Genomic DNA, 14,022 nt, shown 5'->3' on the forward strand with positions numbered 1-14,022 from the left:
ACATTTGCAGCCAACTGAAAACAGCTCTGTGACCTACTTTTGGGTCTCCACACACCACTATTATAATCATAATATATGCCCATCATCACTGCCATTAGGTAGATGGTGATAAAGACATTAATGGCAACCTTCTTAAAAAGCTTTCAGAGTATTTCCATGCCAACATTTCATTGTTAGTTTTATGTAAGACATGAAGATGGATTAGATTTATGTTCAGAAAACTTATTTACTAAGGGTTGCTTAATCTGATGCAACTGAATGCTCCTCACAGGAGTTTGAAGTATTTCTATTTAATGTTACTTAATTCTTCTACTCAACTACACTTTAGGGGTAAAAATTTGTAATATAACCTCTACTACATTTAATCTGATAGCTATAGCTACTAACTTTGGAGAATAACAATCAAAAATACAATTAGGTTATGAAATATGATGCACTTTTATTCAACCAGCCAACAGTGAGTTAGAAATATTATTGTAGCAACATGCTGCAGACATGTCTGTAGCCTTTCATAGTCTTTTACCTCTACTAGTGATGCTCTCCTGGTTGACCTCACTGAGATGAGCCACGCTGCCTTGATTTGAGCCCGATCGTGGACTTTCTCCATCCATCGATGACCAGGCCAGGAGTGTTGCTTCTGAGATTGCAAACTGCTGCAGGATACCTGAGGAAAGCATTCAAAGGACAGGGATCAATATGTATGATAGTAAGGCACAGGGAAATAATCCTGCTGATGACATTAAACACTCTTGTTATTTGTGTGTAAAAATGCGTTTCTTTTTCTGTGGTCTTCAAACCTGCAGCAAAACGAGCCTCCTTCTCTCCGTCACTGAGGTCACTGTAGGCGTCGTTCTCCAGCCGCCGCTCCTTTTCCCGCTCTTGGGTGGTGATGCGGGACTGCGGGATGCCTCCTGCACCCACCGTCTGCATGCCCCAGTTTTGCCATTCAATCATGTGAGCCACACGACCCTGGGCCATGGCTGTGGGTTTGGTGACCCGCTCCTTCATCGTGCGAGTCACACCTGCTGGAGGATAAGATCATTAAGGGGTTGCAAAGCCAGGCCGTGATCGGAGGATTTGAGGGAAGTTTTTGAATGAAGATAGGATGGAAAAAATAAACCAAAAAGAAAGAAAGACAAAAGATAGAGGTTTAAGCATTTAATGTGGATTATGTTTGGTCATGGACGCTGTGATGGTTTATAAGACTTTAAGGATATCCAGTAAGGTTTGACTGATAAACTTGTTTGTCAGTTAAAAGGATTAAATTCTAGCTTTTTAAGATCTTTATTATTCTGAAATTTACCAAATATCCACCTTATTCCTAGCACCAATGATACTTGTTGGAGTGATTTCTGGTGCCTTCTGTCAAACCAGAATGGTAATAAGATGCTAATCCTGATTATTAGAGCGATTTGGAGATAAAATATGTAAACATCATCTGTTACACCTCAAACTGGATAATATTATTATTGCTCCACCTTCTACTGGAGAGGACAGAATGAAGAAACTGCCTCCGGTATGATACACTAGTATGTTTAATTAACTTTATCTGCTTCATATCTGTAGTTGTATAGTACTGTGATATGGACGATTAATAAAATGATTTGGGCCACGACCTTAAATACCTCAAAGAAGATCCTTAACAACTCTTTCTTTAGTTTGTGTGTTCTCTGAAATTCTTATTTCACCAACAAGTGCCTCTTTTGACGTGCCTACTCTAGTAACATCCACGATTCACTCGGCCAACTGTTCAGTTTGGTAAACATAAAACTTCTTATCAAGAATTAATATTAAATTAATATTGAAAGAATCAGATTCCTGATGCATTCAGACGCATTTAACACTGCTGTTAATGACACTTTTTTGTAATCTTTGTGTTGTTATTAGTACCACAAACAGAGCAACAAACCTCTGGTGTTTTAGACAATATGATCTTTAACTTTCAGCTTCAGCAAGCTGGATGCTGGAAAAAAATGCAGTAATTACTAAACAGAGGCTTTATTCCTTTCAGAACAACTGCCGTTTGGGCCAAGTCACAATAGTAAGAATTGTAAGGAATTTTTTTTCTTATATTGCCAATATTTTACTGTAAGTTCCATCTAAAATCATATGAACAGTAGAGCCCCCAGGAATAACGTGGATAATCCAGTTTATTTAATCAGATCTTTAATGAATGATTGACTTTTATCGCTGAGGTCAAATTCTTGACGTTTAAGCATCTATGTAATCATCTTTTGGAACTGTTTTTAGTATACCAACTAGCAACATTAGTATATTTGATATAGTTACTAGTGCTGTCAAAATTTTTGATTAATCTATCACAAGGATGAAAATGTGATTATAAAGTGTATGCTGATTAATCATCTCACAACCAGCTAAACACTCTAAGACCAAACAGTTGAAGGTTGCTGAAAAAATTAGTTTTTTAACTTAAAAATCCAAAATAGATTTTTCAGCTCTCTCTCTCTGAGTTGACTGAACACATTTTTAGTTTTAAATAACCAACACTCAACCTAAGTGATTTTTTGTCATTGTAGTCAAATTACTTGACAATCATGCCTTTATCTGCAGAGTTTTCTCACAAAGTCTTTCGGCATTAGACTCTTTTACACCATGATTGAGGTTTCTGACTCAGTGAGAATCTGGCCTGTAGGGAGCAACTGTAATAATACATGGACGAAGACTTCCTGGTTCAGTTTGCACCTTTTATACTTATTGTCACTGCAGTCCCTTAAATTGGACAGTATTAGCTGGCATTAATGTTCAAAGTATATGATAGAGATAGAGGAAAACTGCAGAGGATGAAGAACATGAAAAGTAATTGGCATGTTGTGAGTATGATTTAAAATGATTTTTCATGTGTGGGAAAGTTTTTACAGTTTAACTTCTGAACGTCAAGTTAACCTAACATAAATGTACAAGTAATGATTACTCAAAAAATTGATTTCCACTACTTAAAAACTATCATGAAATCAGTTTCAACAGAAATGTTGAGCAGTTTTATGGATAAAATCCATATTCTACAGATTCACACCATCCCAGGCTGACTAGTAAGTGGACAATCTGTCCTTGGTCTCAACTTCTCCTGTTTCAGAAACTCACATAATTAAATAATAAACACATCTGGAAGTTTAAGGCACAATTTTTTTTTTTTTTGCCAATGACGATTAAATATAAACTTAAATAAAGTACCAGCTTAAACAAAGACAAACCATTATCAGTCAGATCCTACAGTTTAAAGTCCTGGTGTGCAATGAGTCTCCTCATGAACATGGATTATGACAAAAGCTAAATGACAAGGGTTGTGAAGGTGGCGTTCATGTGTTTAATGAGTCTAAAGCATCCCCCGCACAGGCTGCAGGGAGGAGAGGAGCGGATGGATGTGTCTTGTCTGACAAAGGTGCATCATGGGATGGAATAGGTTAATTGGGGTGAGGCGGCTGTGTGGCATGAGTAATGAGAGGTTGGCTTGTTGACATGATAGTTTTCACACCTCTGCTGTGCTGTGCTGTGCTATGTCAGCAGAAAACTGCTCTTTTTTTCCTCTGTCTGTCTGAAAACTTTGATTCATGCAAACACTGCATAATATACATTTTTTAACAGAGAATTTTAATTTCTGCTACCAAGCTAACACCATATGCATAACATTTCATGTGACCAACACATGATGACACACTGTAAGTCCCTGGATGTTTGATTTTCTCTGATGGTAGTGCATGGAGATGAGATTAATGAATAAATCATGGGAATAAATTATAGGACATATTTGTAGCACATCACACAATTCAGCATCTGCACTACACTTCACTATACTGAATACAATTCACTGCACTCAAATCAACTGCACTGCACAAAACAACTGGATTAAACCAAAACCACTGCACTTCACTACACTGCACTGAACTCTGTTTAACACAAAACATCCAAACTACTACTTATCTAGGACAGCACAACTTCACAACCACTTCACATTAAAAACTACACTTCCCACTCATCACTCACCTTTTCTCAGCTGTATGACTGAGCACTATGTGTGTGTGTGTGTGTGTTTAAAGGCTGAATTATTCCGTCAATGAGTCAGAGGGAGCCATTGACGAATGTTATCACAGCGTGGAGAGGAAGTGATTCAGGGGAACCCGATTCGGGTACCATGCTGACTCGAGCACCCGCTGAGGGCGGAGCCAACATGGGGTCGATTTACCAGTTACATCACAGACACACACCTGACACACCTGACAGAGAAGACTTAGCCAAAGCCCCGATGCCATAGGCGTTTGAGTTCCTTTTGAGCCGCGGCAGGATTGATGTGGTGTCTTCCATAGACAGCTGGAGGGAAAGAGAAGGGAGAGGCATGGAGGAGGGGAAAAAAGCGTGGAGAAAAGGATAGTATGGGAGGTGTGACAGGGCACACAAAGACATCAGGACAGTGTGTGTTAGAGAGAAGTGAGTGGAGAGGAGAGGTGATGGAGATGTTGGGTTAATACAAAAGATAAAATCTGCATTACCCAAAATTCAAACTCATGATGTCCTTTATCATTTTGTGATTCTCATTGTGCTCAACACTGTGCATAACTAGGATAAACCGAAAGAGATCATCTTTAAAATCCAAGTAGAGGGGGAGGGGGAGAGCCGATCGCTAAAGGATGAGTTAAATCAAAACAGGTGAAAGAAACAAATAAAAGAGAGGAGGAAAAGTAGTAGATGAAGGAATGGTGTCACAACACTTACATTGATTCCTTCCCATGAAAATTCTGAACGTCCATGCTGAGGAAGAGAAATAGGAGGAGAGAGGGATGGGGAAAGAGTAAGAGAGTGACAGGACAGAGAGGACATCGACATGCATGGGAGAGGGAATGGTAGAAGACAAAAAAGAGGAGGGACAGAGGGGGTTAACACGTAAAACATGCAGAGGGGAAAAAAATAATTAAGAGGAAGAAGAGGGGGGAAAATGAGAGACAGAAACACAGGATTTTCCAGAAACGAGGAAGGCAAGAGTCAAGGACCAGAATGACAGGGAGAAGGGAGGGGATTAAACAGGGATCAGTATATTTGCTTAGTTATGTATAGCAGAGTGAATACGCTACGGATGAATGAGTCCCCTCTCTTGTTACATATGCTGCCAAAAACACTGAAAGCCAGCAGAAAATAGTGTGTGAGTGAGGGAGACAGAGATGTCAGGGCTGTGTCGAACAGTATCTGATGCTGTAGACAGACAGGGGACTGAGGCTAACAGCAGGAGTGTGTCTTTTTGCATGTGTGTGTGTAAAAGCAGATGCGGGAGACAAAGCAGATAAGCAGCAGCCTCTGCCATACAATTTGGCTCTATCAGCAGGACTGACATTAACTAGACCAGGGACACTGGTGGGTTAGTTGTTAAGCTGAAATGTTTTCACCTCCCTGTTGATCTGCACAGATAGTCAAGCTGAGCAAAGACAGAAACAGTAAATAAGCAATGCCAGACAAATTCAGATGGTCTTTAATATGTAGCAAGACACTCATGTCTCCTCCAGCTGAACTTTTTAGTTTTAGGCCTGTTTAAGAGGCTGTGTCACCATTTTTACTTTCTTTTACGAGACCTACTGAAATGTGAGAAATGTAAGAAAAGCATTGCCACAGAGGATGTTTTCCCTGTAGATATCAGGCAGGAGTAACTCTCAGTATCTCCATCAGTTGCATATTGCAAGAATCCACTTTATTCCTTTTTATCAATATCAGCCTCTTCCCATTCTTTTCTTCACTCCTTTCTCTTGTAACTCTATTTTGCTCCCACTGTCTTGCTCTTTGACTCTCTGCTCATCTCTCTCCCTCTGCAGGAGTGGGTGTGGTGAGAGATTTAAAACACTTGAGTGGTAGAGCTGGACTCCTTGAAGCAGCTTTTCTTATGCTCCTTCCAATAGCCTTGACACTGCTGATGTGTGTGTGTGTGTGTGTTTGTGTGTGCGTGGCTGTTTTTTTCCTCTCTGCTGGACCGAAGGGCATTCTGGGGCACGGTGCATAAATAAATGATGAAATCAGTACACAGTGCATTTGGTGAAAAGTGGAGTTCTCTACATTTTAGTCCAAAATGGCTCCTTCTCCTGTGTCCTGTCTCAGAGGGATCAGTTCGAGAGAAGGGGATCAGTAAAGCAGCTTGAGAGGACAGGGAAGGAGAATTAGGACAGGAGGATGTAGTGATGGTGTCCAAGAAGTTAGAAAAAGAGAAGATGATGCCTCTGTTGTTTTGAATTGAACCAGCACTGAGCAGTGACTCTGAGGACGGACATCTAATCAAGCAACAGACGTCACAGCAACAGCAACGAGCCAATCAAACCAGCATTTGTTCACTCTTCCAGCTACGCCACCCCATATTACACAGGAAAGAGTAGTGGAAGTTAAGCGACTGGCATTAACACGATTTGTGCTACTACTGTTATTAATCTACTAGCTTAAGCACTTTGAATTACAGAGGGCGTGTGGGCTGAGCTGCTGTAGCTAATCACAAAGCTGCATGTGAAACCTGCTTTTAAATTAGAAGCTGTGTTGGTTCCTCAGGTGGAGCGGCAAAAGTCCACTGGCTGAGGAAGTCAACATGAGGAATGAGCCAGAGGGTTCGCTGAAGTCTTACCTGCTCCCCATCCTTCTGGACTGGCACGCCATCCGCCGCTGTAAGCACAGGAAGAGAGAGAAACAGAGACAGAAGAAGGATAATAAATTTTAATGAAGTGAAATCTCAATCAAATCACAAGAGAAGCCTTTCTTACATTAAATATTCACTATAAATGCCATTCATAAAGCTGCTGCTTCTGTTCAATAACAAAGATCTTTTTTTCTTTTGCCCTGCTGAAAGTTATCTACAGGGAAATTTCTTTTGATTTAATCCCTTCTGTCACTTTTCCTAATGTTGTCAGATTTCCTACATTCATTATTCTTTTGCTTTTTCTTTAAATTAAAGTATCTGTCAAAACTCTAAAGCGCAAGGAAAAACAGATATTAATCCACTCATCAATAATTTATACTACTAAGGCTTTAAAGGTATTCAAGTCACAAAAGTAAAAAGTAAACCTATCAAAAGAAGCATTTATGTTTAACAAGTAATTTTAAAAAATCCAGTTTTTCCCTAGGGAACATTCATGAAACAACACTGATACAAAGGGGGGGGGACTCTAGACTCTAGACTCTAGACTCTATCGTTCTAACAAAAAGCACTTATTGACTAGTATCAATTGTCATTTTTTAAATGTATTATTCTTAAAGGGTTGTAAATTTTGATATACTGCTTTTTCTCTATGATATGTGGACTCCAGGTTTCTCCATCCATTTATTATCTAACCACTTATCCTGTGCAGGACTGTGCCAGGCTGAGGCCAATCCTGCCATCGGGCGAGAGGCAGAGAACTCACTCATCTGGTCACCAGTCTAACACAGGACTAGCGTTTAGAGACAAAGAGCCATGCTCACACTCAGAACTACAGGTCATTAAAAGTCACTAATGTACCTAACCAGTATGCCTATAGTCTGTGGGAGGAAGCCAGAGTACCCGAGAGAAGTGATGCATGCACAGGGAGAACGTGCAAACTCCACACTGAAACATCCCGCTTCAAACTCAGAACCTTCTTGCTTCGTCTTCTACTATCCAAAAGGCAACAGCGCTAACAACTGTGCTGCCATGTAGCCAGGTCAGGATCCTGCGTCATTTAAATATGTGCAACACATATTTTCTGTTTCCCAGCTGAATCAATTACTTACTTTTCTATTGGCTTTTTAGTCTTTACTTTCTTTATCATTGGTTTCTTAGTTTTTGTTTTCTCATTTATTCCGTCTTGTTGACAATATTTCACTGATAAAAAGCTTTGCAGCTACAGAGATCATGAATGGTTTGCAGTAAATGTCAGCATCAAATAAAATACTTCTCAATTCCCCTCACCATAAAGCATTATGCATCTTTATGCTCATAGCTAAAGACTCTACCTACCTCTAGACTATCAGAATCAGAACCAAGTTCTTTTGCTAAGTATATTTCTATAGATGAGGAATTTGACCTCGTGTTTTGTGCAAAAACAAATGATAAAGAAGAAATATTAAGAAACATAAAGAGGCTATTAAAACTGAGTACTCTTGCTGACAGGGAACCTCATAGATTAGTATCAGGGTTGACCAATACTGTTTTTTCAGGGCTGATACCGATTATTAACAGTTGATGAGGCTGGTAACCCATATTTGGAAATGCATATTTATTTGGTTTCATGTTGTTCTTTGAACATCATTGAAAATGAGGGCATTCCCTTAGTGATTCTTTGAGATTAAATATAAGTTGAATGAATGAATATGCATCTAACTATGATGTACAAAATGTACATAATTTGGCAAAAGTAAAATTAAAAATGTAATCCAAGGTCTGTCAGCACAATAACCTGCACAGAGCATCACAGAAGCAGCAGGAAAACAGAAAGAGATGCCATACACACTGTGTCAGTGGCACCTGGGCTTAAGTTTGATTGGTTCCTACTCATGTGACATCTAGCCAATCGGGTTGTGTTGTATACAGGATGTCTGGGGAGACTATGGATAGAAAATAAAGCCAGAGAGGAAGACACACTTTGCAGTGGAACAAAGAAGTGCATCTTTTGATAAATTACTTTAATTAAAATACAATGCTGATACAGATAAACAGCCAAATGCCAAATTTCAGCAATAATCGGCCCACCCCTTATTATTATTAAAATAAAGTAGCAATTTGACATGTAAAAAAAATATAAGGACACAAAAGATATGTGAAAAGTGCAATAAAGGTGCTATACAGAAGTGCTGGTATGTTAGTGATTAAGATCTATGTGTAGTTACCTAAATGTGCATGATAGGAGGCAGTTCAAAAAATGTCAAAGCAGAGGGTAAATGAGCTGAAATAAATACAAACGAAGTACAGAAGGTGGGATATTTAAGTTATGCCTGATATGTGTACTGAGGTGTAAACCCGTACTTGTATACGTGTACATACATAGGTGGATAACACTTAAGCCAATAGGATAAAGCATGAAACTTGATTTCAGTAAGGAGCACTAACACTATGGATTCAGTTTTATGCATGGCTAGAAACCCTTACATCGATGGATAGATTTATGACAATGCATACTCACTACAACAACATAAGTTTATCTTTTCTATTTATTAGGATCCCCCCAGCTTAGAAGCAATTAATCTGCAGTAGTATGAAAGTGAATATGGGGGTCCAACAAGCTTTATGCTATAAAAGAGGAGGCTGGGGTGGTGGAGGAGAAGCTTTCTCAGCAGCATCTGAATTGATGCAAGCAGGGACTAGTTAAAGGACATCATATTTAAATGGACCATGGTGTTGAGAGAAAGAGCTGTAATTGGCTGTGAGAGCTGGGAAGCAATAATTGGAATCAGCTGGCCATCAGATGATCAGGGCTGGGTGTATGACTTCTGTGTCCTGCTCGAACTAATGCTAAGCTTCATACTTCTAATATCTATACATTCAACAGATTCTAGGGAGTACTTTATGAGTTAAAACATATATATCTGCCTCCTTTCTGATAGGACCTAAACTTTTAATTAACACAAACTTTCCTGCAGGCCTCATCAGATTAAAATGGAGATCAACCTACAAATGGTATACACCTAAACTTTTAATCACAATAAATGCACATCTAAGTAAATATGGAGCCATCACATCTGAATTTTCTGCTACTTGCAACTCCACATCACCAGTTCAACCTCTAGCACACACAAAAGATACCACAAAGATCTTCAATGAACCAGCTGCATGTTCCACGCCCAAAGCATCAAGACAGTGGAAGATTGTTCATATGGAGCCAAATGTTTTCTATCAATAGGGACTAATCACTGAAGTCCTTAATAAACTCCCTCTGTGTATGCAGATGAAACCTGTGTTTTAGTTAATAATACAAAATGAAAAGTCAGCGGCTGATCAGATCACACACAAAGCCATCCACCCTGGGCTCCTTAGATCGGAGTCATGAGAAGTACATGCTCTCTGCTGGATAAGTGAACATTATTATCCCGCCTCCTCTTTCCTGGCTGTCCAAATCCTAATTAAAACATTGGTTTAATTAACAAGTCTATGCTGGTAATGGGGTTTAAACACAGCTCCAGTCTCTAGGTGCCTGCTCTGTATCAGAGGGTCCATGCTCTGAGTGTGCAACTCTCAGAGGGGCTCACTCCTGTCTCAGCACTCTTGTGGCTCTACGTGTGTGTGTGTGTATGTGTGTGCACGTACTGAGCCAATCACGTTTTTCACAGCTGCATTTGGCAATCAAGCCACTCCTCTGAGGAACACACAGAGTTGTTGGCTATGTGGATGTCCAGCGATGTCTGTGACCCACTGACCCAGTGATTCAGAAACATCAGCTCCACTCTGTCTCTGTTGATATTACCCTTCTCTCTGAATTCTATCCAGTCACATCAGATCACTGTGAGGGCAGGAGACGAGGGACACATTTCATTCCAAAAAACTGACCCTCTTTACTTGCACAGTAAGGGGTGTGCCAACTACATATATCACCATTGCCTTGCCTCATTTGTACAGTTTATATACGACTGGGATTTTCTTCCTTCAGTGGTTTACTTGTGTAAAGACTGTACTAGTATTACTATTGTCTTAAGTATCTTCAGCCTGTGATATCTGAACATTCTCATTGTTGTAGCTCTCCTTTTGTTTGACCCAGTTTCCCCCAACCTACTTTGTGTATTTCCTCTACAGTAAGCACTTCTCCAAAATACCCCTGGACCAAAAGGTACAAGCAGATACTGTATGTATTAATAGATGTTTAGATTTATACTAACATGATGTAAATTCACACAACATCACTTGTAACAATCTAGATCTTTATGTCTCTGAGATAAATGATGCATTTTATGTACGAGTATTTCTGCCTCCAGACTACAGTGCTGATGTTTAACACAGAACTTCTTGTTTAAACTGGTTGTGTGGAGGAAATGGATTTATTCTGATGTACTTGTTATGCTGTTTGTTTACTGCCAGTACATTCTTCTGTGCTTCTCATTGCCAGAGGCATTGTGTTTTTTTATTGTCCATCTGTACCACTTTGCAATATCTAAGAAGTGCAGGAAGGGAATGTATTTTTACATCTGCAAACGCCCACCTGGACTTAAGGAATATATAATTATATGTTTCTATTTAAAGTATGCTTTTCTCAGAGAAATATTAGAATAAAGCATAAAAATGCTATGTATGATACAATTGGCCACAAATGTTTCATAAGATGAAAAGGTGACTTTATTCACTTTTATAATAAAAGCTAAAAGTCATCTTCACTGTGGCTTTATTAATGCCTCGCAGAATATTTCACTATAGAAATTTTGAAGCTTTTTATTCTGTTATTGTGTCATACAATAATTTTTTCCTCCTCTCTCCACCTCACTGTCCCACCCGCCCGCTTGACCACCATGGGCTCCAGAGCCTCTGCTCCCCGACTCTGGAACTCCCTCCCACCAGACACCTGTAATATTAACTCTCTCTCTATTTTCAAATCCAATCTCAAAACCTATCTTTTCAAACTGGCATATTCAGTCTGACTGATTTCTTTTAGCCAATCTACACAGTTTCATTCCATTTTTTTTTTTTACTTATTACCAACTTGTGTGTATTTTGTGGACTAATTTATTTTTCTTGTTTCAACCTTTTCTTGTAAGGTGACCTTGTGTGCTTTGAAAGGTGCCTATGAATAAAATGCTTATTATTATTTTTATATAGAGTTATGTGCCCTACCCACATGGGCTTACATTTTACTAATAATTCAAACTGTCCAAGATCAGAAAACCAGGTCTGTTCATTGTCATGGAACAACAGAGGAGACTGAAGACAAACTAGATAAAAAAATTAGCAGACAATCTTGTAGAGACGTTATGGTGTCATTTTGTGGTATCATGGTGACAGAAGCATCTCAATACTGTCATGGACATATGACCGTTTCAAAGGACAGGTCTCCAGAGAAAAAAATGATTGTTTTTAAGTGGAGCAGAGCAAAGGGAAGTGGGAACTACGGTTAGCGTGAAATCAATTAATAAAGAGCTTCTCTTTCACTATAACTTAGCCATTAACAGGGGCATTGTTTGTTTTCAACAATTCAGTGATGGTGTGTGAATGCAACAGCGTGAGGGGCGGAGGATCTGCAAGGAGAAATTCAGAAAAAACACCTAGTACTGGTGGTGGGATAGATTCCCGGTCTTGGCACTGTTTGACACATGTCTTCCTCCACTCTCTCTCCCCATTTTTCCTGTCTTTCTTTAGCTATCCTTTCATAATAAAGGTAAAAAAGCCCAAAAAGGTGGGATAGGATATCCTGCTGGGTGTTTCTAATAGATGGTATGTCAAAAAGCAACCCCAGGAGAAGACTTTGGCCTGAACAGAGGTGATAGTGTAAGGTATTCATCAACTTAAAGTAGTAAATTAATGACTGTTATGCTTATATTTTGCATATTTTGCATTTTAATGCCTTATTCTGTCTTAATACCATTAACATTGAGTCTTTTATGTGTTTAAAGTACTTTGGGTTACTCTTGGTAGTAATGGCACTTTATAAATACATTTGCATTGCCTATGTCTGTCCCAGTGTTGTAAACTAAATATCTCTGGACAAACTGGAGAGAATCCCTTTACATTTAGCAGAAACAAGTGCCAGTTTAGCTTAGTGGGTAGAGCAAGCACCAATACACAGTGGTTATAGTCCTCAACGCACAAGTCGAGGATTGTTTGGTGCTGCAGCTGCATTTGTTCCCTGACTCTCTTCATATATTTCCTGTCTCTCTTCAGCTGCCCTATCAAAAAAGGAAAAAAAAAAAAGAATATTCAAATTGAGCAAAAAAAATCAAATAGGACTTAAGAAAGAACTGAGCAGATTTTGCTGGTATAAGGTCAAACCCAAGGTTGCTGTGACTTAGCATCTTAACAGTTTACCGTGTGATATCTCAGGAATGCTCAAAGAAATCTTTAAAAACACCCAGTCATTATCTTCGTGTCTGCCTGAAACTCCATCTGTGGTTCATCTGAGTACAGTTTAAAGTTTAAAAATAAAACAAAAATAAATATGTGCCATTAAATTGTTCTGATTTTTTGAATGCATTGTTTCTGCTTGTTTGCATCATAGTGTATTCAAGTCTGTCAGTGGAAAATCCTATTTCGTATTGTGCCTAATTCTTAAATATGATGTTCCTCAATTTCTGAACCTTTGCTGATGAAATGTAAAAATACACTTCTAAGGGGGAAAAACTGTTCAACATAAATTGGGCACATTGCCAAGGATTATTTTGAATGAGTATTTAAACTGTCTTTACACTCTGTGTTTACCGGTACTCTGCTGCTTTTCTGTAATTTTATCTCTTTGATAATAAACTAGAATAAACTCTAAATGTGATCAAGGCATTCCTGGAAAGACAAGCAGTGTATTGAACAGCTAATGAACATCAGGACTTGCCCTTTCCAGATAGGGTGGACACAATTAATTCAAGCCCCACGTTCACCATCAGAATTGAACTCTGTGTGACCTCAGAGGGATTAGTCAGGCGTGTTTGATTTTTGGCACTGCGGTGTGAGATGGTTACTTATTGGCTGATATCACAAAGACAGAGAGATGTCTCGTATCCTGCCCGGGTGGGAGAGAGTGTCCCAGATTTCTTCCCCATCTGAGTTAAAAATCTGCCCCGCAAACACAAACACTATACGAACATACATAAAACACCCACGTACATGTTCAGGCCTATAGCAACACGCTATCTGAAGCACAGAGGGACACACAGTGTCACTCTTTCTACCCCTCTATTCCTCTCTGTCTGTAGCTTTCTCAATCTCTCTTCTCTGCATCCCTCAGCTTGTTTGGCCAATTAGTAGATTAGCAGCCACACTCTCCCCACATGAATCACAATATGGCTCAAGAGTTCTCCGGACTGCTTCAGAACAGACTACCACTGAGATGGCCTGCAGCCTTTTCACAGCAATGGACCAGAAATACTTTGTACACAGTTTGCACCTTTTCTAGCTGTATATTT

The 14,022-nt window shown here is 39.3% G+C and overlaps 1 protein-coding gene across 3 annotated transcripts in view; it reads right to left on the reverse strand.

Annotated features, from left to right (window-relative positions):
• Positions 1-14,022, reverse strand: part of fam131bb (family with sequence similarity 131 member Bb) — a 44,813-nt gene that overhangs the window by 11,435 nt on the left and 19,356 nt on the right. For 2 of the 3 annotated variants that reach the window (XM_041792703.1, XM_041792702.1), the window contains 4 exons: positions 6,605-6,642; positions 4,224-4,326; positions 798-1,022; positions 524-664 (listed from right to left, as the gene is read on the reverse strand). In XM_041792703.1, the coding sequence (XP_041648637.1) occupies positions 524-664; positions 798-1,022; positions 4,224-4,320 (463 nt within the window). In that variant the 5' untranslated portion in view covers positions 4,321-4,326; positions 6,605-6,642. Of the gene's footprint in view, positions 1-523; positions 665-797; positions 1,023-4,223; positions 4,327-4,728; positions 4,765-6,604; positions 6,643-14,022 lie in introns of all 3 variants that reach the window. The other variant, XM_041792701.1, reaches the window with a different exon arrangement.

Source organism: Cheilinus undulatus, linkage group 8, assembly GCF_018320785.1.
Source record: "Cheilinus undulatus linkage group 8, ASM1832078v1, whole genome shotgun sequence".
Taxonomy (NCBI): Eukaryota; Metazoa; Chordata; class Actinopteri; order Labriformes; family Labridae; genus Cheilinus; species Cheilinus undulatus.